The following is a 23,766-nucleotide window of genomic DNA, read 5'->3' as shown; positions in this document are numbered from 1 at the left end:
TCAGAGAATAGAAGCCTGCCAGATGACTTCAGTAGTCTTTAGCAAAGTTAATTTGTTTCTCTTTTTTCCAGGGGTTTTGGCTGGACTTCAGCTCTGCGACAACAAGCTGCAGAAGCGAATAAAGGTATTTTGGAATAAGATTTTTTGGGGGTCATGACTCAAACACTCCTGTCAGTAAAGGCAAAATCAGGGACAGAAAATGTTTACTGCTTCAAAAATATTAGGTGAGTGTAGTCAGCCTCAGCATTACTGCTCTTTTCTGTTTTCTATTGTTACATAAAAATCCAGAAAACCATTATTCAATTAACAACTGTTGGCTGTTAATATACAGAGCATATATTTTATTTTTTCTGGTCACTGTTTTAAACCATCAAATGCACTATTGCACCGTAGGACATGTTTACATTTACATTTAGTCATTTTGCAGACACTTTTATCCAAATCGACTTACAGGGGGGCAAAAAGAGGGGTTCCTACTTTAACTTCAATATAAAGCAAAAACAAAGTAAGTTCTCGTCAGGAAATGTTCATACTTCATGAGAAACTAATGTGCAGAACTCCTAGGAATCAATGGGCTTGAGATGAGGATTTCTTAATAATGGAAAAATGACTGCCCCTCCTGTTAGATTTGACAATGTCACCCATTAACTACATCAGATGCACTTGATTGTAATGTATCAGTGAGATTAATATCACCTTTTTCATCCATGTTGTTGCAGAACCAACCGATGCGATTGTCATTCCCAGGAAGAAAACATGGTTTGTGTCCATATCATTATGTGATGTTAATTAGCTAGACCACCCTCTTTTTAAATTAAGACAGGCAAGTATTTAAATTATTTAAATGTCATTTTCTTGAACAGGAGCAAGGAGGCAGTGCTGGCAGCTCTGGCTTCAACTACCAGCAGGGTGAGAGCTCTTTCATGTCTTTCTCATGATCTTTCAATGTGGATGTCCACTTGTATATTTAGGGCTGTGTGATGAATCCAATTTAATTTTCAATTACGACTATTGCCTCCAACAATTCTGAAAATAGACTTATCAATATAAACAATTTCCATATTCTGTTTCTCAATGATGCTCTCATTTTGCCCTGTGTTATTAACCCAGCGCACCCTTTCCCTTACAGTGGTGCGTTTATGTCTGTTTTCCTTAAGGCACTGACTGGAATATGTTGAATAGGAGTAATAGGTATATTGAATGAGTCCCTTACTTAAGTAATTTAATTTTTTTTTTGCGCAAAGTAACGTATTACTTGGAATGTGGGAGGAAACCAGAGCACCTGGGGGAAACCCACAAAACCACAGGGACAATAAGTAAAGTCTATTTTGAAAGAGGACCACAATGTTTTAGCTGTAAGGTGACAGTGCTAACCACTGCACCTTTGTTTCCCTTACTTAAGTCATTAATTTTTTTTTTCAACCAAGTGACTTGGATTACTATTACTTGGAGTGTGGGAAGAAACCGGAGCACCCGGGGAAAACCCTACCTAACTATCCACTGCCTATTCACCTCACAGCTTTGAGGTAGAGAGAGTTCAGAGTTTCCTCCTCTCAGCCTCACAGGAGGGCTGCTCCTGCTACAGGTCCTCCACCTGCTCCTTCAGCTCCTCCATACGGAGCCCACACTGGAAGATCAGACCCTCCAGATCCCGTTCAGGGTCAAAGTGTTTGTGCTGATCCTTAGCTAACAGGTAGCCTCGCGCTAAAGAGTCCAGACCCTCATCCAGTTGGGAGAGACCCTTCATCTGTTCAAAGGGTTTTAGTCTTTTGCTCTTTAGGAGGTCCTGAAAGGTCTGCAGCTGCTGGAGGAACTTGTCAGTTTGACTGTAGAGGATCTGTTCCAGCTGCTGATCCATCTGACGGTCTGGGCTTCTTGGAGAAGAAGGACTTCTCTGAGGAGAAGCTGAGGTGATTTCTGCTCTCTGAGCCTGAGGAAAGTTCAGCATCAGGATCTTGGAGGCGTCCCGGTTCGGTCCTGACTGGACCAGAAGTCCCGGCTGAGGAGGGTCTGAGAACAGGTTCACCTTGGCTTCCAGACGCAGGCGATCAATGGTGTTCTCTGCCTCTGCGTACTTGATCAGCGGTCTGCTGTAGTCCTCCAGCAGCTGGCGGCACCTGAACTCCTGTTCAGATGTGGAGTTGGTTGGTGGTCTGTAGGAGTCTGAGGAGGCAGGAGATCCATTCTCTCTAATAAAATCATACAATTCATCTTCATTATCCAAGGGGCAGACGGTCATCAATTCGAAGGCAGCTTTTGCATGAAGGCTGGTGTTAATTTCGGGTTCAAGGCCAATCATCGTAATGAATGGGTGATCTAGAGCTTGCTCAGGCGTGATCCTTGTCTCGGCATTTGGATCAAGCAAGTATTTTAGGAGGTCTAAGAATGCCAACCTGTCAGACTTCTCAACATCATCGTGTGTCTCCCAGAACGACTCTACTGCTTCATCCAGATTTCTGACAGTGGCAAAAAATCCGTTTTGCGGGTGGACATCGGATTGCTTTTTATACTCCTCTGGTGCCTTGAATCTCCATCCTGGATTAGTTGAGCCCCGTATCCTCTTGAAATACTGGTAGGTGTTCTGCCCAGCATTCAGCAGGTTATCTGCTGGCTGACCAACCAGTTTGCAAACTGCGTTCATCATGTCATATGTGGAAGTTCCAGGGAATAGATCGTTGCCAAAGTAAAGGAATGCTAAGACACATCCCAATCCCCACATATCAATGGCCTCAGTTATAGGGAGGCCCAGGGTGACCTCTGGAGCTCTGTATGCAATAGCCTGCATGGTCCATCCAACCTCTACCTCGGAGGCTGGAAGGGCCAAACCAAAGTCGATTAACTTCACCCTGAAGGGCTCGTCCTGGTGGTTGACAAGCATGACATTGTCAGATTTCAGATCTGTATGAAGGATGCCAGCACACTTCAAGGCTTTAAATGCTACAAGAAGCTGATGTGCGATGGGGCGAATTTCATTAACAGACAATGGTCTATTTGTCTCCTCCACCAAATCCCAAAGGCTCTTGTCCAGCATCTCAAAGGCAAGGCAAGAAAGGCCTTTGAACGTGAAATCGTCTATGAATTTGACCACATTTTTCTTATCTGGGTCAAGGGCCCTAAGTTCTTTCAGCATTCTCACCTCATCTTGAAGGGCCTCATCTTCACTCTCTTTTAGAATCTTGATTGCTGTAGTCTCAAAGGTTTTTAGGTTGACACACTTTGCAACTTTACCAAAACATCCTTCTCCAATAAAGTCCAGCACAAGGTAGTGTGCAGACCTGCTGGAGATTATGTCATTCCTTTGAACCTGATATGGTGAAGATGTGTCACCTTCTTGAACACTAGTATCCCAGTATGGCTCTTTGACGAACGGACTCCTGTGAATTGGCAACTGAAAGTCATTGCAGTGTGCCTGTGAGGCCTCGTCTTTAGCACTGGAATTCCAATATGGCTCTTTGACGAACGGACTCCTGTGAATTGGCAACTGAAAGTCATTGCAGTGTGCCTGTGAGGCCTCGTCTTTAGCACTGGAATTCCAATATGGCTCTTTGATGAACGGACTCCTGTGAATTGGCAACTGAAAGTCATTGCAGTGTACCTGTGAGGCCTCGTCTTCATAAATGGAACACCCAGTGTCAGAAATTTTAGCACTGGAGTTCCAGTATGGCTCTTTGATGAACGGACTCCTGTGAATTGACAACTGAAGGTCATTGCTGTATACCTGGAAGGCCTGGTCTTCATTAAGGAGTGGAGGATTTGAGTGGCATACACGAATGTCTTCAAAGCTTGAGCTAGCACTGCTTAAAACTCTGTAACTGGAGTAAGCTGACTCAGCACAGGCATTAGGAATAGGGAGGGACATCTGATGCCTCTGACCCTCCCTGATGGTGGGCTTGGTTGACTCCATTTCATCTGACTCCCCACCGGAGCAGATGTTCATTAGGTGAAAGGCAACTTCTGCATGAGAGCTGCTGTCCCTGTCCTGTTCCAGATGAGTCATTGTAAGAAAACAATGTTTCAGGGCTTCCCCAGGTGTTATTCTGGTCTTCGCATCCAGACTGAGCAGCCGTTTCAGGAGGTCTAAAAACGCCATCCTGTCACTGTACTCAACATTGCCTTCATCTTCACGGGCCTTTATTTCTTCAACGAAACTTCCCTGAAGAAAGCAATCTGAAAACTTGGGTTGAACACCTGTTGCCTGCTTGTATTCCTCAACCGTCTTAAGTCTCCATCCTTCCTCATCCCGGCTGAAATACTGCCAGGAGTTCTCTCCAGCAGTCAGCAGGTGGTCTTCTGGCTGACCGAGGACATCACAAATAACTTTCATCATTTGGTATGTCGATTGACCAGGGAAGAGGTCAATGCCAAGATACAGAAGGACTAAGACACATCCCAGTCCCCACATATCAATGGCTTCAGTTATGGGGAGGCCCAAGGTGACCTCTGGAGCCCTGTATGCAACAGGCTGCATGGTCATTCCTGCTCTTGCTGCGGAGGCTGGAATTGCCAAACCAAAGTCAATCAATTTAACTCTGTAGGGCTTGTCCTGGTGGTTGACAAGCATGACATTGTCAGGTTTCAAGTCTGTGTGAATAATGCCAATATCCTTCAAGGCTTCAAACGCTACAAGTAGCTGATGGGTGATGGGACGAAGTTCATTAAGAGACAGTGTTATCCGTCTCTGCCTCAACAAGTCCCAAAGGCTCCTGTCCAGCATCTCAAAGGCAATGCAAGAAAGGCCTTGGAACATGAAATTGTCGATAAATTTCACCACATTTTTCTTCTCTGGGTCAAGTGCCCTAACTTGTCTCAGCATTTCTACTTCCGCTTGAATTACGTCATCTTCACTCTCTTTGTGTATCTTGATGGCCGTAGTCTCCAATGTTTTTAAGTTGACACACTTTGCAACTTTGCCAAAAACTCCTTCTCCATTGAAGTCCAGCACAAGGTAGTGTGCGGACTCGCTGGAAAGTATGTTGTACTTTTGAACCTGTGTGGTAGGCATTGTGGGAGACATGTCTTCTTTCAAATCACTTACACAAATTATAAACAATAACACAATTGTCTATCTATCAAACACACTATCCGAATTTAGGAATACAATCTTTCTTCCAATAGGCAAAATTCGGTCTGAACCTATCTGACAGTTCTCATATATATAGAATATTTAGGAGATGAAGTGACCTCATGCATGACATCATCAGCCAGTCTTCCAAGATCAAAGCATTCTAATTGGAATACTGGCTGATGATGTCATCAGCCACGATGATGTCATTCGCCATGATGATGCTTTGATCTTTAGAATACTGGCTGATGATGTCATGCACCCAATCACCATGGCAACCAGCTAAGTGTGTTTGAACAGGAAAACAAGGCAAGGCTGTTTTTCTAAATAATATCTATACCTTATCTTAGTTATTTAGTAAAATAAAAGCCTGAGGTAATTGTGGTGTAACAGGAAACCCTGAACAATAATCGATGATGAAAATAATCGTTAGTTGCAGCCCTAATAATTATATATATATATATATATATATATATATATATATATATATATATATATATATATAGTGGGTGGTTCTTTGTGTTTTAGATTTTTTTCTCTTTGTCCTTTCAGGATCCTACAGCATATTCCTACGGTTTCCAAGATGATCCATTCCTCTATCCCAGGACCTCCAATGAGTTTGTATGTAAAAAAAAAAAAAATTTCCTGAACTTTGCATTGACATTATGTTACTGAACTTTCTGTTCTGAAATTAACCATGTGTCTTTTATCATGACTAACCCTGCACACCCACTCCACGCCTTGAAGGTGATCAATAGCAGCAGTTTTATAATGCACAAAAATAACTTTGCATTTATGTCTGTCTTGAAGCTGCTGTGACTTTATAATTTCCTGTTAAGGATTAATAAAGGACCTATCGTTGTAGCTTAAATCATTGCTACTTTATTAATTTTTTTATTTTTGATCAATTCAAATCACTTCAAAATGCAGAAAATGCTGCAGAATTTGTGCTTTTTTATTTATTTTCTTTACCCTTTGTTCACTATAAACACAATTTTGAGCATTAAAATAAGCATTTTTATGGTGACTTTTGAGATAGCAGGACAAGTGCAGGTATAATTAATAATTTAAGTATTTATAACTAAATGTAATTAATTATTGCTAATCTAGTATGCATGCGGGCATTTCTCATGTACACTAAATCCACATACAATGCACTAGGAAGGACTACATGCTCACTTTTACGTCATACCTTGCATGAATAATACAATGTGTGCACAAGTATTAGGTAAGTTGTATTCCTGAGGGTTAATTGTATATTGTTGATCAAATACAGTGCTCTCAGTCAAACATATTAATAAACCTCAAACCTGAATATTTAACAAAAGAAAAGTGAGTTTTGGCTTTCTTGAAAATCTATGTGTGCAGAATTATTATGCAACTAAATGAAAAACTTTGTTTATTTACATGTATTAGTGTAAGAATAACAAACTCAAAATGTTCAAATAAACACTTATGAAATGTAAAAAAATATTCAGTGACCAACATGGCCACCCTTCTTTTCAATAATTTCATGAGCCTTCAACAAAATGTTTGACTGTTTGGTGATCCTTGATTTTTCAGAGTCTGTCAAATATCTTTTTTTGGCCCATTTTTTCTGAGATAAAGAAGCTGCCTAATAATTATTCACACCTTGATAAAGGGTGTTTATCACTTTAGGCCACATCCTCCCTCATTACACAAATACACATCAACTGATAATGCTTGACTCCAATTTGCATTCAAGTTTATATATCTTGGAGTTGGAAAATATGCATGAAAATGATGATAGATCAAAATAATAATTTGCCTCATAATTGTGCATGCAGCGTATGTTAGTCTGTGATATAGAACAGAAGCACTCTTATATTTGGTATATTGTAAATGATCTTTTTTCATGTCCTCCTCTGCAGAGCACGTACACCCTGGCCATGGAGTCTGGCAGATCTGCAGCCAAATACTTTGTCAACAATAATCCCAAATTCTTTACCAAAGACTTTGCTGAACCGCATATACCAGTAAGAAACACACACACACACACACACACACTCACATATGTATATATGCAGTTAACATGTAAAGTGGGTTGGAGAATATAAAAAAATATATAGTAAAATAAATATAAATATAATAAAAATGGTCCATCCATAAAATAGAATAAATAAATAAAAGTTTTTATTTTTAATTTTAGGGATGGACAATTTTAAATATGTATTATTGTCTTTGAATGCACTGATTGGAGTTGAGGAGAAACGATGTTGTATTCTTTCAGCTTTTATATTTTGTTTTCAGTGAATAAACAATTTTTTTAATTGATTTTGTCATCAGTGTTTTTAAAAGTGTTTAACTGCTCTATTCAAAGATTTGTGTATTTTAGACTATTTAGAAGTAATGTTATATTTTAGTTTTAATATCATTTTATCTCACTTTTTTACTTCATCTCTATCTAGATAATAATTTCCCTATTGAATAAACTTATAATTTCTAATATTCTTGTTTTCACTATTCAACACAATGAAGAAATACAAGGCTACACTGCTTTGGTTTTATGTTTAAATGCGTATGGGTCGATGACGTGATCTAACGCAGTGTCAGTTGGTGTAACCATTACATTTATTTCATAAAAACTTGATTATATACAGGGAAATAAATGTGAACTTAAATGAGAAAAAATACAATCCATGTTTACATTGCAACATTATGGTATATAAAACATTTTACATAGTTTGTCAAAACTTTATTTAAAAAATGGTTGTTTTACGAATATGTTCTGGTCCATATTGATGAAATGTGTAAATGTAAAAATACTCAAAAATATATTTTTTTAAATTAAGTAATAATATGTATAAGTCCGCTTAAATACGCTGTAGGTGGATAAAGTATTTTATATTTATCATCATCATTTATCATATATTTATTATTTATGTAAAATAAAGGGTTTTCAACTTTTTTGTCAATCCACCAGAGTGCCTGCATTTTCTTCTTTTGAGTTCACTGTTTACCCAACAAGAGCACCGGTGTATTTAGGGACAGCAGCAGCGCTCCTGTTAGTCTGTTTTTTTATCTACTGATATTGTTTGATTTTGATTGGTTATCTTGTTGGGTTATGTGCGTGTAGTGTCTGATGCCAGAGACGGTGTCCCTGCTTCTTGAGGAGGTGAGTGAAGAAGCACTGAAGGAGCGGATCAGCTTGAGGAAAGTTTCGGCTGCTGTTGAAATGTATGATCAACTACTGCAAGCTGGTGAGAACACACACACACACACACACACACACACGTATAGTCTCTGTTTTTGGGATGTTGCTACATCAACTCTTCAATTAAATTCTTCCAGGCACAGCGGTTTCTATGGAAACGTCCCATGACCTGTTGGACCTGATCTGTCTCTACTGTGACAGAGACCCTGTCCAGGAGGGAGAAGAGGAGAACTTGGTGAGTCACCCCTGACCCAAACCTCCAGGGTGACGGTCAGAGACAGGAAAACAGTGAAAAATAGGACCAAGAAGTGTTTTCATTAGTCAAATCTGACATCTTTTAACCCTTTATAGGGCACTCATTGAAATACTTGCAAATTCCAAATTCCGACCCTAGAGAATATTGGAGGATATTGCATACAGCCAGAACGTGGACTGTGGAATGTGTAAAAAAAAAAAAAAAAAACACTGACCCGGGTGAGGGGGGTAATATTTTGAGAAAAAAGTTTATGGGAATGTGCATTTATGAGATTTAAAGTGGTGAATCTGCGAGAGAAAAGTTGCTTTTTTTTCCACTTTTTTCTTGTGAATCTGTGACTTTTTTCCCACAGATTTGCCACTTTAAACCTCTTAAATCTGCAACTTTTTTTCTCGTAGATTTGCCACTTTAATCTAGTAAATTTGCAACTTTTTTCCTTGAAATATTACCACCCCATTTCGGATAGCTGCTGAAGTTACCAAATACGGTTCTTCGCCCAACCAAAAATCTGAACTCTGAATAACACAGGAATGTGCAAGGGTTTGGCATTTTTTTCTTGAAAAATGAATCAAAACAATGAAATAATAAAGATAACAGTACTTAATGAGTAAATCAATTGTCATAGTTGGATTTTCTTTTTGTTAGGAAATTTTATTTTGAAAATGACAAAAGATAAATGATACAACAAGTAACATACAGAAATTGAAAAGCATGTAGCAAAGACCTTTACCTTGGTTTACATCTCCATAAAGGAAAACTTAATTCTCACTTCTTCACCATAAGTTATTAATTGATTTTTAACCACCTATACATTAATTACTTTCCCTAAAGTAATTTAAAACAGAGTGCATTCTTGTAATGGGGTATTTGTTGGGTGCCAGATTCAATAAGGTCACAATAAATGTTTCCTTTATTTCCTTTGTCTGATCCATCTCAGCCCCAATAAGTTTATTAAGTCATAAAACCAGATAGATGAAATAGATTTCATATCAACCAAAAAGGTTTACGTATGAAAAAAGTTGACAAAGAAGGACATTTTCACTATAATTTTAGTTAGTTTTGTAACCACAAAATACAGTTTCAGTTAGTTGTGTGTTTTTTTAAAAACTCTCGTTTTTATTTTTATTTCAGTTAACGAAAATGTTTTTTCAATTCTAGTTTTCGTTATCTCGTTAGTTTTCGTTAACTATAATAACATTGATATACAGTATCTGACTGTTATACACTACTGGTCAAAAGTTTTAGAACACACCAACTTTTCCAGAATTTAATTGAAAATGATGCAGTTTAATGTCTCAGTGTACTCTGAAATTAATGCACATTTACAACATTTTAAATTCTTTATTGAGCATGATAGTGTTTTGAAAGTAAAAAAAAGATTCAAAATCACATTTTATGTTGGACTAAAGGACTAAAAAAAGACACAAAATGACCAAAAAAAGACACAAAATGACAAAAAAAGACACCAAAAGACACAAAATGACTTGAAAAAGACACAAAATGACACAAAATGACTTACAAAGACATGAAAAGAATTCAAAAATGGACAAAATAGCCCGAGACTCCATAGAGCTAAGTTGTTAACCCATTTCTTGTTCCCTGAAAAAGGCCTTCTTGTATAATTCTGAAATGTACATTATTTTTCAGTTTTGGTTAACCTTACCTTTTTTATTTACCTCTGGCAGTTCACCACTTACCTTTGTACCCTTTCAAGCTGTTCATTTGACTTGAACTGCTTGAATTTCAATAAAAAACTGGAAAAATTGGGGTGTTCTAAAAATTTTGACCGGTAGTGTATATATACAATATAGTATTCTACAAACTGTATACAACATACAATACAATATTTACACACACAAAAATATGCATACAAGCCTGTTTATTTATGTTTAGACTTTTAGACATTCATCAATTCAGTATACTGCATGTATGCTTACTTTTGTTTGTGTTTGCATGTGTGTCAGGGGCAGACAGGAGAGCCACAACCGAAGAAGAGACTTAAATTACGTGAGACTCCAGACTACCTGAAGTCCACCTGGAAAGAAAACAACAACGCAGAGAGAATCTTTAACCTGCTGCCAGAGAGAGACACAAGGTGTTACTCTGCCCTGATCAGAGGCATGGTGAAGGTATGAACACATTCATTACTGATGTTTCAACAAACAGAAGAGCCTCTTTATGTTTGTTAGCACGGCGCAGCAGATGCACTGGATGGATGGTTAGTGTGGGGATTGCTGTGGTAGTAAAGGGTCATTTTGATACGTTTGTCTGTCTCTCTCCAGTATCGAGAAAATGATAAGGCCTTCAACATGTACACAGACCTGCTTAACAACAGAGTGACCGGTGAGTTGCAGGAAAAAATGCCAATTTTCAGAATCTCTGCTCTGTGTAAACAGCCTGATTTCAGTTGAAATTTCAATGATTTTTTGTCACGTGACTGTTGGACTTTTGGATTCAAGGCATCCTGGCTGCACTGAAAAGTGCAGAATTAAATGCATTTTTAAGTTTTAAATAAGACTTGTAGAATAAAGTCACCATTCTAGGCTTTTGATTTGGTTATTATTCCTTACAGATTCATTATTATTCTTCATCTACCCGGAGAATTTTGGTACACTACTCGCCACGCAGCTAATCATACATCAAAACATGCAAAATGATCAGGAATAGTGTGCTATATATTTTTCACGCCAAATCATGAATAAAAAAAATCCCATTCAAATGAAGGGGAGATCAATGTGAAGAGAACTCAAAAACACCTCACTTTGAGGCTGTGCCCATTCACTATACTTTAACGTGGAGAAGTGAATTAAAGGTAAAACTGATCACAAGACTCCGGCCTACATTGGCCCAAATGGGCATTTTGATCACTTGCACAGTTTTCACAAAACTGCGGTTTAAGTTTTGTGATTTTTTTTTTTCTTTCAGGGCCTTTGAGAGTTTATAATGGGTGTGTATTGTATGGAATGTTCAGAGACAGAGTGGATGATGTCATACTCCGAGTGGAGAGAGGCTGGGAAATTATCTGAAGTTTTTTCAAACAACCTGTCCTCCTGTCCTCACAACTTTCACTCTTTATAAATTCTTTCTAGGCCAGATTGTAGAGAAATCTGTGCTGGTCGCAGACATCCAACTCTGGAATCAGTCGGACTTACAGATTTGGCTCAGTGAGCCTCAATGTGACAGCAACTATAGAATAGAAGAACCAAAAAAAGGCAGTTTTCTAGCTTACAATGGGGCTCACAATTTTTGAACTACACACATGGAACCTACATTAACGCGTTCAGGAGAACCTGATCTAACTGATTAGCATACTATTTTGTTGCTAGGACTCCTAGTTTAAGAGGTGCAATCTCCATTAAATGACCTTCTCAGCTGTTAGATATCAACTGATAGTGTGTGCTGTGCTGTAATGCTGAACTAATCACCATAGCAACCAGCATGAGGGACAGAGGCCATGATGACCCAAGCCTTCAAAATAGAAAGCCCACAAAGTAACTATATCGAGAATAAGTAGAATAAAGGCATGAGATGTAACTGTGGCTTCACAGGAAACCTGTACTCTTTGCAAAGTAAATTAATTAAATCTTAATTACAAGTTAGTTTCAGGGCCGTCTTGCGGGGCTTTATTGCAAATTTTTCTGTCCTAGACATAATGGCTCTCTAAAGCCTGCTGATGGCAGTTTCTGTATATTGGAACTTGATGACTAATAAATGAACCCTCTGTTTCCAGCTGACGTCCACACCTTCAACGCTCTGATCAAAGAAGCTCCATTTGTCAGAGAGAAATTCAACGACAAATGGGACCTCATTCTTGTAAGACCCTTTTCAGACCGTGTTTTACTCAGTGTTCGTCATATCACCAGGTTTCCTTGTTTAAGAAAAATAAAAACAAAAGACCTTTGAATGGTATAAAAAAAATGTTGTTTAGAAAATAATTTTCTAATGTCACTTAGTTAAATTTATTTTCAAAAAATAAATATAGATTAGTAGAAAGATAAATCAATATGTTTTGTTGTACCCCAAAATATTGAAAATATTAGATAAATATACAATATATTATGAGATAGATAGATAGATAGATAGATAGATACGTTATTAATCATTAAGCTTCAAGACAGACATAAGTGCAAAGTTAATTTTGTGCATTATAAAACCTTATAGCAGTTGGTATAAAAGACCTCTCAAGTCTCTGACTGAAGCTGCCGCTATTGATCAAGTTTAAAATATGCATATTAAAAAGCTTTAGAATTTTTAGATATTAATTAATTGTCAAATAATTTAAGGAATGATGAAAAGTCAACCTGATCTACTTATTTGAAATGCTATTTTTTCATTCTAACAGACTGTGGGAAAAGAGAATTTTAAAATAAAATAAAAACCAACCAATTAAATAAATCCATGTAGGAAATGGGAGTGACGAAACACCATTTAAATTACCAATTGAAAATACTATTATTTACAGTTGGGTATTGTAGTTCAGTGAAAAGAAAACGGTTTGACAAGATGACATTGTTCTTTGTTGTCAGAGTGTTTCTAACTTCCGAGTTGTGTTTCTGTCTGTGTGCAGGAGCTGTTGAACCAAATGAATCAGCAGAAAGTTCGACCCAACCTGTTAACCTTCAACAGTGTTCTCAAATCTCTGAGAAGCTGTGGCCCTATAGCCAAAACAATGGCTTTTCAAGTTCTGGCTGAGATGAAGGCTTTGGGAATAGGTGACTGCACACACACACACACACACACACAAACACATGCACACGCACACACACACAAACACATGCACATGCACAGGAGTACAGTTTAAAGTAGTAATGTCCCAATAAAGCTTCATGAACCATTTTACCTATTTTCTGAGACCACTAAATGGCACTGTTCAACAAAGTGTTAAAAGCACATTGAATCACCATTCATTAAGCCTTTTTCTTCAAATTGAGGCCGACATTTAGCCTGGGTGTACCCATGCTGCCTTGCGCGCTCAATTTCGTTTAGAACTGCAAGGCGGCATGGTGTCCATGGCCGATTCTTAGCTCTGCTTTTGGTATCCAATCACAGAACGGGGAGGGACGGCGAGACGATGACGCGTACTATTGGACAGACGGAAGCTTGTAGTTTTCTTACAGATCCAACATGGCTGCAGCAGAGAGAAGCTCTCTTTGGATCTAGCTGTAGATGGTGTTCTAGATAGTTTAGAGCCAAAGTTTATTTTAAAAGAAGAACAACGTTTGGCTTTACTCTCCTTTACCACCACCAAAAAGGATGTTTTAGCCTTGCTGAGAAACAGGATTTGGCAAAAGCCTAATCTACCAACTAGCCCCGCTAGTGGCTAAGCTAATGGGGTTTAGCGAGACCCCGGTCGTTGTTACGATTGGCTAAGAGCTACCTACAGACGCTTATGATAGACATTCGTAGCGCCCAATAAACGGCTCTGGACGATCGTTAACCACGCCTCCTCTATGGAGAAATGAATAGGTGATCTCCAGACTAGATCTCATTTGTGATCTAGTCTGGCGTTAGCCAGCCTAGCCGCCATCTAGTACTGTCGACAAATGCAGCTCATGGCTCATGAAGCTTCATTTGGATATCACTATAAGGAGGATGATAATTGGGCGCCATAGGAAAGAGTTCTAAAACCCAGAATTAAGTTAGCTTTTTAGCGCCCTGAGGTCTAACCTAGTGATGTACCAATGAAGCCTCATGAACCATTTTCTTTATTCTCTGAGCCCACTAGATGGCGCCCTTGGTTTATTGAAAAAGGCTCTAGCAATGGTAATCAAGTGTGTTTTCAGCCCTTTGTTGATCAGAGAGCTCCATCTAGTGGAGTCAGAAAATAAAGAAAATGCTTCATGAGGCTTCATTGGCACATCACAAGTCTAACCTCTCAAACTCAATGAGGATTTTGAATGGGTTGCTGAGGAGATGTTTGTGTTTTGTTGTACGACATAAAATACGTTAGCAAATACCCCCACTTGTTAATTTTGGAGTTTTTACGTGTCCTTAAAAAGACGGTTGCTAACAAGGGGCTAAATGAGACTACAGTGGTTATTGGGGACATTATACGTCATAACACCCACCAGACATGGACAGGAACTCTCTCATGAGTCGCCTCACAGCCTCTCGTTGTGTTTTTAGAGCTCTTGCAAACTCTTGTAGATCGTGTATTAGGCTAGTAAACAATTTAATAGGCTATGGTTTGGCAAGAAAATGCTTGTTAGCTTGTCAGAGACCATCTGAACCACAAAGGTAGTGACATAGAAGTTATGCGATCGTGGTATAGTTCGCTATGGCATAACATTAGCTTTTTACTTCTGTCGTCTGCATTAACGCTTCAAACATCATAAAAGTGGGGTTCATCTTTGAAGATTTTCCTGCTGAACAAAACACGAAGAATCAGAAACGTGTGTTTGCCACAGTTTGTTATTAGAGTTTATTTTCTGCGATGATCCAAAATCCAATGCAAAAATCCCAAAATCCAAGACTCTCTACTAATGTCTGTGTTTTCAGCTCCCAGCCTGGCCACCTTCCTGCACCTCATTTACATCTATGCCAGACCAGGTAAACAAAAAAAGTGAAATGTAATATTACAATAGGACATTGCGGTACAGTCTTTGGTGCTGTTTTCCATATGCTGAGTTGTATTAAGTGATTTTGTTTCCTCTCCAGGCTCAAATGACCAGAGGAACATTCAAATTTTACAGGATATTCTACCAGAGCTGGAAGGAATCAGCTTCACCGCCCAGGACCCCGATGATTGTATGTTGCTGTCTGTGTGCATATTGAGTTGACATATTTGGGAAATAAGTCCTTATTTTGTTTAAAATGGATATAGAACATATGTACGGTTATACTTACCATGACAAAGCATTCATTGTGTATTCTTTCTTTCTTTCCAGTTCTGTTCTTCACAAACGCAATCAAATTAGTAAGTCTTTTTTCAGTCTTTGTTTGGTTTAAATATTTATCACGAAGTGATAAACGAAGTGCGATTACTTTTTTTTAGAACTATGAAAGAGTCTTGAGTTTGGCATTTGAGCCTTTGTTTGTGCAACAAGCACTTGTGTTTCTTTGGTTACCTTTTTAGATTTATTAGAAGGTTGTTGTTAAAATATGAGTCACATTTTATACTATAATCAACTCATTATTTTCAGTTGAAGATCGGTTTGGAAAGCTTTTAGCTATTCTATGATTTTATTTAAACTGTTGCATTTTAAGGATTTTTACATGCAGAAATCTAATCTTCTAGTCTCTCCGTTCATTGTTTATTTGAAGCAGTTGTACAACTGTTTTGCCCTACCCTTTTTCTCTGCTTGTTTTTGTCATAAGTGTCTCGACAATAAAGAGCTGGAGCTGGCTTATAGACTCTATAGTGTGGTGGAACACGGGGAGAACTGGGGGATGGTGGGAGATCCCTACCGACAGAGTATGTTCTAGTAAGTAAAACCTAAAACACATTTCCTTTACATCCTTTAGATATGTGCCATCTGGTTGGCAGGTTATACATATATATTTTCAGCTATTTTGTTGATCAGAGAGCTCCATCTAGTGGAGTCAGAAAATAAAGAAAATGCTTCATGAGGCTTCATTGGCACATCACTACCAGTTATATGTAGGCCTGTCACAGTGGACAATGCAATAAAATTGAATGAAAATAGAATAAAATAAAAAAAAATTTTTTTGCCAGATGTCCACTTAAACTTGATTAAAAGCCAGGGAGAAAAAGTGTTTTTTTGCCTGTCAAACATCTGCAGCATTATCGTATTTTCCGCACTATAAGGCGCACCGGAGTATAAGCCGCAGCAGCTAAATTGAATGATGTGTACATATATAAGCCGCACTGGACTATAAGCCGCAGGTGTTTTAATGTTTAATTACCATATGTAAGGGTTGGTGCACAGAGGGGATTGTGGGGAAAGAGATGGCTGCTTGAGGAAGCTTCTTTTACAGCCAGATTGACTGTCTTTAACTTAAAAGCTGCATCATATGCATTTCTACGTTTGTTTTCCACAATGAGGGTTTGTGCATGAAAACTTCCTTTGCACAAACTATCTCGCTCTCGTAATGTCGGTCTGTCTCTCGTTCTGTCTCTCGTACCACTCTCGGTTTCACTTTTACTTTTGCGCGCTACCTGTTTCACTCTTTTCCGGCGCCCTGCCAGATTGGCTCGGGGTCCTTCGTCTGCCGCTGATTACGGCACGGCGACTCCGACAAACTAAGTAGCTTTCGACACAAATACACACAGACAAGTGAAAAATAGCTTAAAAGTATATGAAGGACCCCGAGCCGATCTGGTACGTACACCCATAGAGGTCTATGCGTACACCTGCCTCCAGCTTCTCCTGCTGGAGCCCGCCGCTCCTCGCGGACCGGTCATAGAGCCCATAGAGTTAAAGTTAGTGGACTGTAACCTGTAAAATCCATAGATTTAGGAGGTAACCTAGTGGCCGTTAGCTGTAAAAATCCATAGATTAGCTGCACCGTTATATAAGCCGCAGAATCGAAAAATGGGGGAAAAGGCGCCGCTTATAGTCCGAAAATTACGGTACTTTAAACACAACACAGAAAAAGTCAATATATTGAGTCCAGAAAAAACTATCGTTTCCATTTTTATCTATCGAACGATACGTCGATATAGTAATTGTGGTGACAGGCCTAGTTATGTGGATTAATTTCTATATTTCTTCTCTCTCCTGTGCAGCGGTCGCTTCTTCACCCTGCTGTGTGGGATGGAGCACGTGGACGTGGTGCTGAAGTGGTACAGACGGCTCATTCCTTCGGTCAGTACCACTCTGCATCTCTCTTTCATCCACTCCAGTCCATCAGTGGTTCATATGAAGAATCAATAATAGCTTTTAAGATATTATAAGCTGCAGCTTGTACTTGTGTCACCAACCTGCTGTTACCACCACAGTGTGTGTAACAGTAGGCGGTTCTAAAATCAAAAACTCATGTATTCATAACTAAGATTCATCCAAGAGACTTGTGTTTACAGTTTAAGGTCCCCACAGGTTGACCCCTGAACCCTAAACCCCGCTGCGGGGTTAAAAATTGACAAAAATACACAGTTTATCATCCACAATGTGAAACAGTGGTGGGAGAAGTATTCCAATCTCTTACTGAAGTAAAAATACTCATACTCACTGTGAAATGACTCCACTACAAGTAAAAGTCCTGCATTCAAAACTTACTGAAGTAAAAGTATCAGCATCAAAATGTACTTAAAGTATCAAAAGTAAAAGTACTTGTTAAGCAGAATGGTGTGTGAATGATGTATTATTCAATTTGTAAAGATAGGGCTCATTTTACTATTTAATATAATGTTATGAGGTTTAAATAAAAACATGTCTAATTGTTTTAAATTGATCATGTTTTTCATGTTAAATCCTGAAAAGTTGCACATTTTTTAGGACGATATATTTTCCCAGAAACTATCACGATAAACCATAGTATCGTTGTATTTATGTTGTTGTAGTTTTATAACGATATTAGAGCATAATAAGTTCATCCTTTTCTACAGCAATACATTTTTTAAATCTCGGGGATATAAACCATTGGATACAAAACAATCAGCATCAAAATGTACTTAAAGTATCAAAAGTACTTGTTAAGCAGAATGGAGCCACTCAGATTTTTTTATGTATTCTAAATATATTATTGTGTTATTATTGATGTATTTATAGAAGGAGCTTTTTTTTTAATTTGTAAAGATAGGGTTCATTTTTACTATTTAAAGGAATAGTTCGGAATTTTGGAAATAGGTCCTCATTTCCAACTTAGCCGGTGTGATATAGGTCGGTGGAGACTGTTTTCAGCACATTTTATGCAGTCCTTATAGTTGCACAAGTCACTGATGCTAAACTGGTGTTGAGCTAGCGCACGTCAATAGTAACATCCAGCCTGTCACTAAAAACAGCTTTACCTGCTCCGCAGAACACCCGAGACAAATGCATTATAACGTCGGACTATCGATGTACATGTCTGTGTTGATAGAATAATTTTAGAAATTAAACCAACCTTGCATTTTCAATGTTAAAACATTTTGAGGTGTCAAACTCAAATACACAATGGGCCAAAATTTAAAACTTCTATAAAAAACGCGGGCCAACATTGAACAAATATACCTTTTAATATATACCAAACATGTTTTGCTTTAACATTGAATATGGAACCAGCAACACTTATAAACATACAATATATAACTAAATAGTGCAGACATGCAAATCAAATTTCAAATAAAAAACACATCAATGTCATTCATTTATTAAATAAAAATTGTATGCCTCTTTAAAGAGACATTTAAATATCAAAATAAACTTTTTCAACAGGTTAATAAATTCTGCCTTTCTTTTCACCATTTTTGGGAAGGGGTAGCTGGGAGACAGCTCTAGCTTGAGGTTGCTATGACGACTGTCACAGAGGAGCGTTTCTGGGTCCTGTCCTGATTGACGCGCCAAAACAACAGCAGGGCATTGTGGGATTTGTAGTATTAGCGGTAAATGCGTCGTATAATACCGGCGTTTAGCTTTTACAGTACAATAATAATATAATAATTTGGTATTGCCTCGCGGGCCAGAGTTTGACACCCCTGGTCTAACCCAATAGTAGCCTGGCTTTATGAATATAATATGATTATGCTGTATTTTTCCAGATGCTTTACCCGAACTCTCAGACACTGCTGGAGCTGCTGCAGGCTCTGGACACAGACTCTCGCCTGGACTTACTGCCCTCTATGTGGAAAGGTGAGTTTACAGGAACCTCATATCTCTCAGTACACGTCTGGAGTCATTGATCACTCATTAAATGTTCCCCGTAGTTAATGACATGATCCACGTTTACATTATTAGGAACTCTGCCCCATTTTTATTAGGGCTGGGTATTGTTAAAAACCTTTCGAATCGATTTCGATTCTTTAGGTCACAATTCGATTCGATTTCGATTCGATATTGATTTAAATGCTTCGATATCGATTCAATAATAAGTAGAATTACACAAACAATTACGGTAATCAGAGTACCTGTTGATCATTTTAAAATCATTATTTATTTTCATGCCCATATGAACAGCCATGGTATAATTCATAGCATTGTTGAGCAATAACACATCTGAAAATAAAGCATTAGCACAACAATACTGAAAACGGACTACAAAAGTTTAAAAAAAAAAGGAGGGCCAGGAGGTTGAATCGATTCAGAGGATTTAATGAAATGATATTGAATTGGGGAAAAATATATTGCAATGCACTGATGAATCGATATTTTTACCCACCCCTAATTTTTATATAAACTGGATGAGCTCTGAGTCTATGTCTACGTCCTGAATGCTTCCCATCTTTTTTCCAGATTTCTGCAGTCTCGGCCATGATAGGACTATTGTTCTGATTGAAGAGATACTCAGCCTGATGGCCAGAGACCAACACAAGCCCGAGGTCAGTCACACATGGACCTGATAGTTATTCTACCGGAATCTACTGTATTATTTTACACATTTTTTTTCTCTTGTTTTTTTTTTCTACATTAAGTCAAAATGCCCAAAAAGAGCAAATTTATATAATGGGACATTATGAAAAAAATAATTTGCAGTATAATTTAATTGCTTAAAGGTCTTGAATGTTACATTGCAGTGAATTAAGTGTAAAAATACAAAAAATGTATATACAAATTTGTTTTAAAAAAGTTTCTTTGCTTTTTTCAGTAATACTTAAAATTTTATATTTAAAAAAAAAAAAAGGTAAACTGCTGCCAAACTGTAATATTCAGGTAAAAACAACAAAAATATGTGTATATATATATATATATATGTGTGTGTGTGTGTATATATACATATACATATACATATGTGTGTGTGTGTGTGTGTGTGTGTGTGTGTGTGTGTATATGTACATATATACATATATATGTGTGTGTGTGTGTGTGTGTGTGTATATATATATATATATACACATATATATATTATTATTTATTTATTTATTTTATTTTTTAAATATATTTATTTATATATATATATATATACATACATACATACAGTTATTCTTGATAATAACCAAAATCGTCATCAAGAAAACCACGGAAAATGGCTTGATATCAGCTGTTGAATTAAATTCTTATGAGCTATTTTTGTTTTTATCATTATATTTGTCCAAACAAATGTACCTTTAGTTGTACCAGGCATTAAAATGAACAAGAAATTGAAAAAAACAATTGTCTAATAATCTTTTCCATGACTGTATATATCTTTAAATGTACATATTTTATATTTATATATATATATATATATATATATATAATTATCTGTAAAATACTGTACTGTAAAATAACTTTGACAGTAAGTGTTTAGCAACTTTTGCAGCTCAGACTTGTTACGATTTTTTTTACTATTTAAAAGAAAAAATTCACTGTGGTGTTTAAAATATATATGTGTGTGTGTGTGTTTGTGTGCAGGTTCAGGAGTCGTTTGCAGAGTGTGCTCTGGATATGAGGAAGGCGTTCTATGCGGAGACAGGGAGGAGCAATCCTCAGTGGAACGCCTCCTCCCTGTCTAACGTCACCTCCCTGCTGCTGCGAGCCAACAACACCAAGCAGGCCTGGTGAGACGCATCAGTCTGTCAGGAGTCCCACTCCACTAATGTCCACTAATGTCCACTAATGTCCACTGACAAATGATGTTAAAGAAATGCCTCTGACTCCTCCTCCTTTCTGTTTGTGTCTGCAGGGAGATTATGACGATCTTTCGCTCCAGGAACATAGTTCCTCCGTAAGTCTCTGAAATCCATTTTGACAGTTTTCATCATTTCACAAACAGTCATGGAAAAAAATTGATTAGACCACCCATTGTTTTCTTCAATTTCTTCTTCATTTTAATGCCTGGTACTAGTCATGTGCCAATGAACCATTTTCTTAATTTTCTGACTCCACTAGATGGAGCTCTCCGATCAACAAAGGGTTAAAAAAACACACTTGATTACCATTGCTTTAGCCTTTTTCAATAAACCAAGGCTTCCATCTAGTGGCTCAGAAAATAAAGCAAATGGTTCATGAGGCTTCATTGGTACATCACTACCTGGTACAACTAAAGGTACATTTGTTTGTATAAATATAATGATAACAACAAAAATAGCTCATAAGAGTTTAATTTAAGAGCATTTTCCATGGTTTTCTTGTTAATGGTTTTGGTAATTATCAATAAAACCATGGAAAATGTCTAGATATCAGCTCTTAAATTAAACTCTTACTTGCTATTTTTGTTATCATTATATTTGTCCAAACAAATGTACCTTTAGTTGTACCAGTCATTAAAATGAACAAGAAATTGAAGAAAGCAATGGTCTAATATTTTAATAGAAAATATTTTATGGTTTGAAAAGCGTCATGTGATGATGATGACATCCTCTAACCTCGTAAAAATAGAACCGTGTTTGTTGCCGTTGACACCTCAGACTTGTCACGACACGAGGTTTTAACACAAACAGGAAACATGTCACTAGTACAAGGTCATAACAACTGTAATTGTATGTTCATACAACCAGTTAAGCATTGCATTAATTACTCTGGATCTGTTTCAACAGATAAAAACAAGTTTTATGACTGTCATAATGTCATTTTAGCAGCGCAAAAATCCAGCATGAACCCTCATATTCACTGTCTGTTTGTGTCTGTGTTTCCTGCTGTGTTTCGTCCAGTGCGAAGCTGTTGGAGGAATTCCTGACAGCGTGTCACAATAACGGCTTAACCCAGATGGCGGTGCAGCTGGTTCAGGTGTCTGCAGCCTTCTGTCTGTCTGCAACACCAGGACTGGCAAAGAGAGTGCTGGCCGAGTTTATCGTGACTGAAGAACAGAGGTGAGGAGTTAAAGTGGAACAGCAGGACACATGTTACCATCCGGGACAATCACGATAAAAAATAACCAAAGAAAAACCAGCCCACTGATACATTACTGTGTATATTATTATTAAAAGAAGATGGGATAAATTTGCTATGAATTCGAGACGTTAAGTTCCAAGCTGAGAAAACACAGCTGACGGAGTAAAATCATCCTGCTCTGCTTTGTTCATTCTGCAAGAAAATGTTTGTAATTGAACAATTATAAAGGCATTTTATTGTGAAAATCTCAAGGCAAGGCCAAGCAAAGAGCTGACCCCCAGCCTTCATCCAAACAACTTTACACTCCACACACTGAGCAAAACACCTGCCGCGACAGGTTCATCCACGCAGCATTGCTAGAATATAAACATCATTTATAGGCATGGGACAATATGATGATTAAATATCACTTGTTTGGGACAGAAACATACTAACATATTCGCCAAATTGCATTATTCAGATCTCTTACTTAAGTAAAAGTACTAACACAACACTGTGAAATTACTCCACTACAGAAAAAGTCCTGCATTCAAAAGTTATTGAAGTAAAAGTATAAAAGTATCAGCATCAAAATGTACTTTAAGTATCAAAAGTAAAAGTACTCGTGAAGCAGAATGGACCCACTCAGATTGTTTTATATATTCTAAATATATTATTGGATTATTATGATTATTGATAGGAAGCATTTTAATTTTCTCAAGGGTTAATTTTATCCTCTTAACATACTGTTATGAGGTTTAATTTCAACACATGTCCAATCACTTTAAATTTATCATGTTTATGTTAAAGCTTGCTGTGAAAAGTAACTAAAACCGTCAGTTAAATGTAGTGGAGTAAAAAGTACAATATTTGCCTCAATATGTGGTGAAGTAGAAGTAGGGGTGTGCGATATCGTATCGTTCACGATAATATCGGTATTTTTTTTTTATGGTTAAAAAAAATGCATATCATGATCTTGGCAACATTCCTACTTCTTGATGTAGTGGCGTAAGGTTAACAATGAAAGTTGTTTTAATCACAAAAAGCTACTTACTCTCTGTCTCTAAACACATCTCACAGCTTTCAAAATAAGAGCACGGTGTGTTAACAGAATCCACCACGGAACTTACAAGAAGACTGTCAAAATAAGATGCCTTAAATAAAACATACAAGAACCTTTATTCTCCTTTACAAAATGTCATTAAAATATGCCCCCGAAACCCCTAAATGGTTATTTTTTATTATTTTATCATACTCGAGAGTCAAGAGTAAACGTTTTTGTATTTGGCAACTGTTGAGATTTGCACTTCACACTACATTTTAGATTTTAATTTATTTATACAGACTAAAAAAAACATATTTTCTATATCTTTTTAAGTATTTCGTAATATCGTGAAGAATAATCGTTATCGCAAAAATAGCCTTAAATATCGTGATATTCTTTTAG

At 37.5% G+C, this 23,766-nt stretch overlaps 2 protein-coding genes across 2 annotated transcripts in view; one reads left to right on the top strand and one right to left on the bottom strand.

Moving 5' to 3' along the window:
- The window catches only part of LOC131981294 (small ribosomal subunit protein mS39-like), a 29,319-nt gene that overhangs the window by 3,371 nt on the left and 2,182 nt on the right, over positions 1–23,766 (top strand). Inside the window, exons 3-23 of the mRNA XM_059345521.1 lie at positions 72–124; positions 720–759; positions 864–909; positions 5,615–5,683; positions 6,955–7,059; positions 8,160–8,283; positions 8,375–8,472; positions 10,458–10,622; positions 10,776–10,836; positions 12,224–12,306; positions 13,061–13,205; positions 14,992–15,042; positions 15,151–15,240; positions 15,381–15,409; positions 15,811–15,917; positions 17,183–17,261; positions 19,133–19,223; positions 19,824–19,909; positions 20,922–21,067; positions 21,193–21,234; positions 22,160–22,318. Of these exons, the coding sequence (XP_059201504.1) occupies positions 72–124; positions 720–759; positions 864–909; positions 5,615–5,683; positions 6,955–7,059; positions 8,160–8,283; positions 8,375–8,472; positions 10,458–10,622; positions 10,776–10,836; positions 12,224–12,306; positions 13,061–13,205; positions 14,992–15,042; positions 15,151–15,240; positions 15,381–15,409; positions 15,811–15,917; positions 17,183–17,261; positions 19,133–19,223; positions 19,824–19,909; positions 20,922–21,067; positions 21,193–21,234; positions 22,160–22,318 (1,869 nt within the window). The remainder of the gene's footprint in view (positions 1–71; positions 125–719; positions 760–863; positions 910–5,614; positions 5,684–6,954; positions 7,060–8,159; positions 8,284–8,374; positions 8,473–10,457; positions 10,623–10,775; positions 10,837–12,223; positions 12,307–13,060; positions 13,206–14,991; positions 15,043–15,150; positions 15,241–15,380; positions 15,410–15,810; positions 15,918–17,182; positions 17,262–19,132; positions 19,224–19,823; positions 19,910–20,921; positions 21,068–21,192; positions 21,235–22,159; positions 22,319–23,766) is intronic.
- LOC131981296 (uncharacterized) lies at positions 1,222–5,191 on the bottom strand. Its single transcript, XM_059345527.1, has one exon. The coding sequence runs from the start codon at positions 5,012–5,014 to the stop codon at positions 1,580–1,582; it is 3,435 nt and encodes a 1,144-aa protein (XP_059201510.1). The 5' UTR covers positions 5,015–5,191; the 3' UTR covers positions 1,222–1,579.

This window comes from Centropristis striata, chromosome 12 (genome assembly GCF_030273125.1).
Source record: "Centropristis striata isolate RG_2023a ecotype Rhode Island chromosome 12, C.striata_1.0, whole genome shotgun sequence".
Lineage (NCBI taxonomy): Eukaryota > Metazoa > Chordata > Actinopteri > Perciformes > Serranidae > Centropristis > Centropristis striata.
Note: the sequence above shows the minus strand (reverse complement) of the source record. Positions and strands in the feature narration are given on the sequence as shown.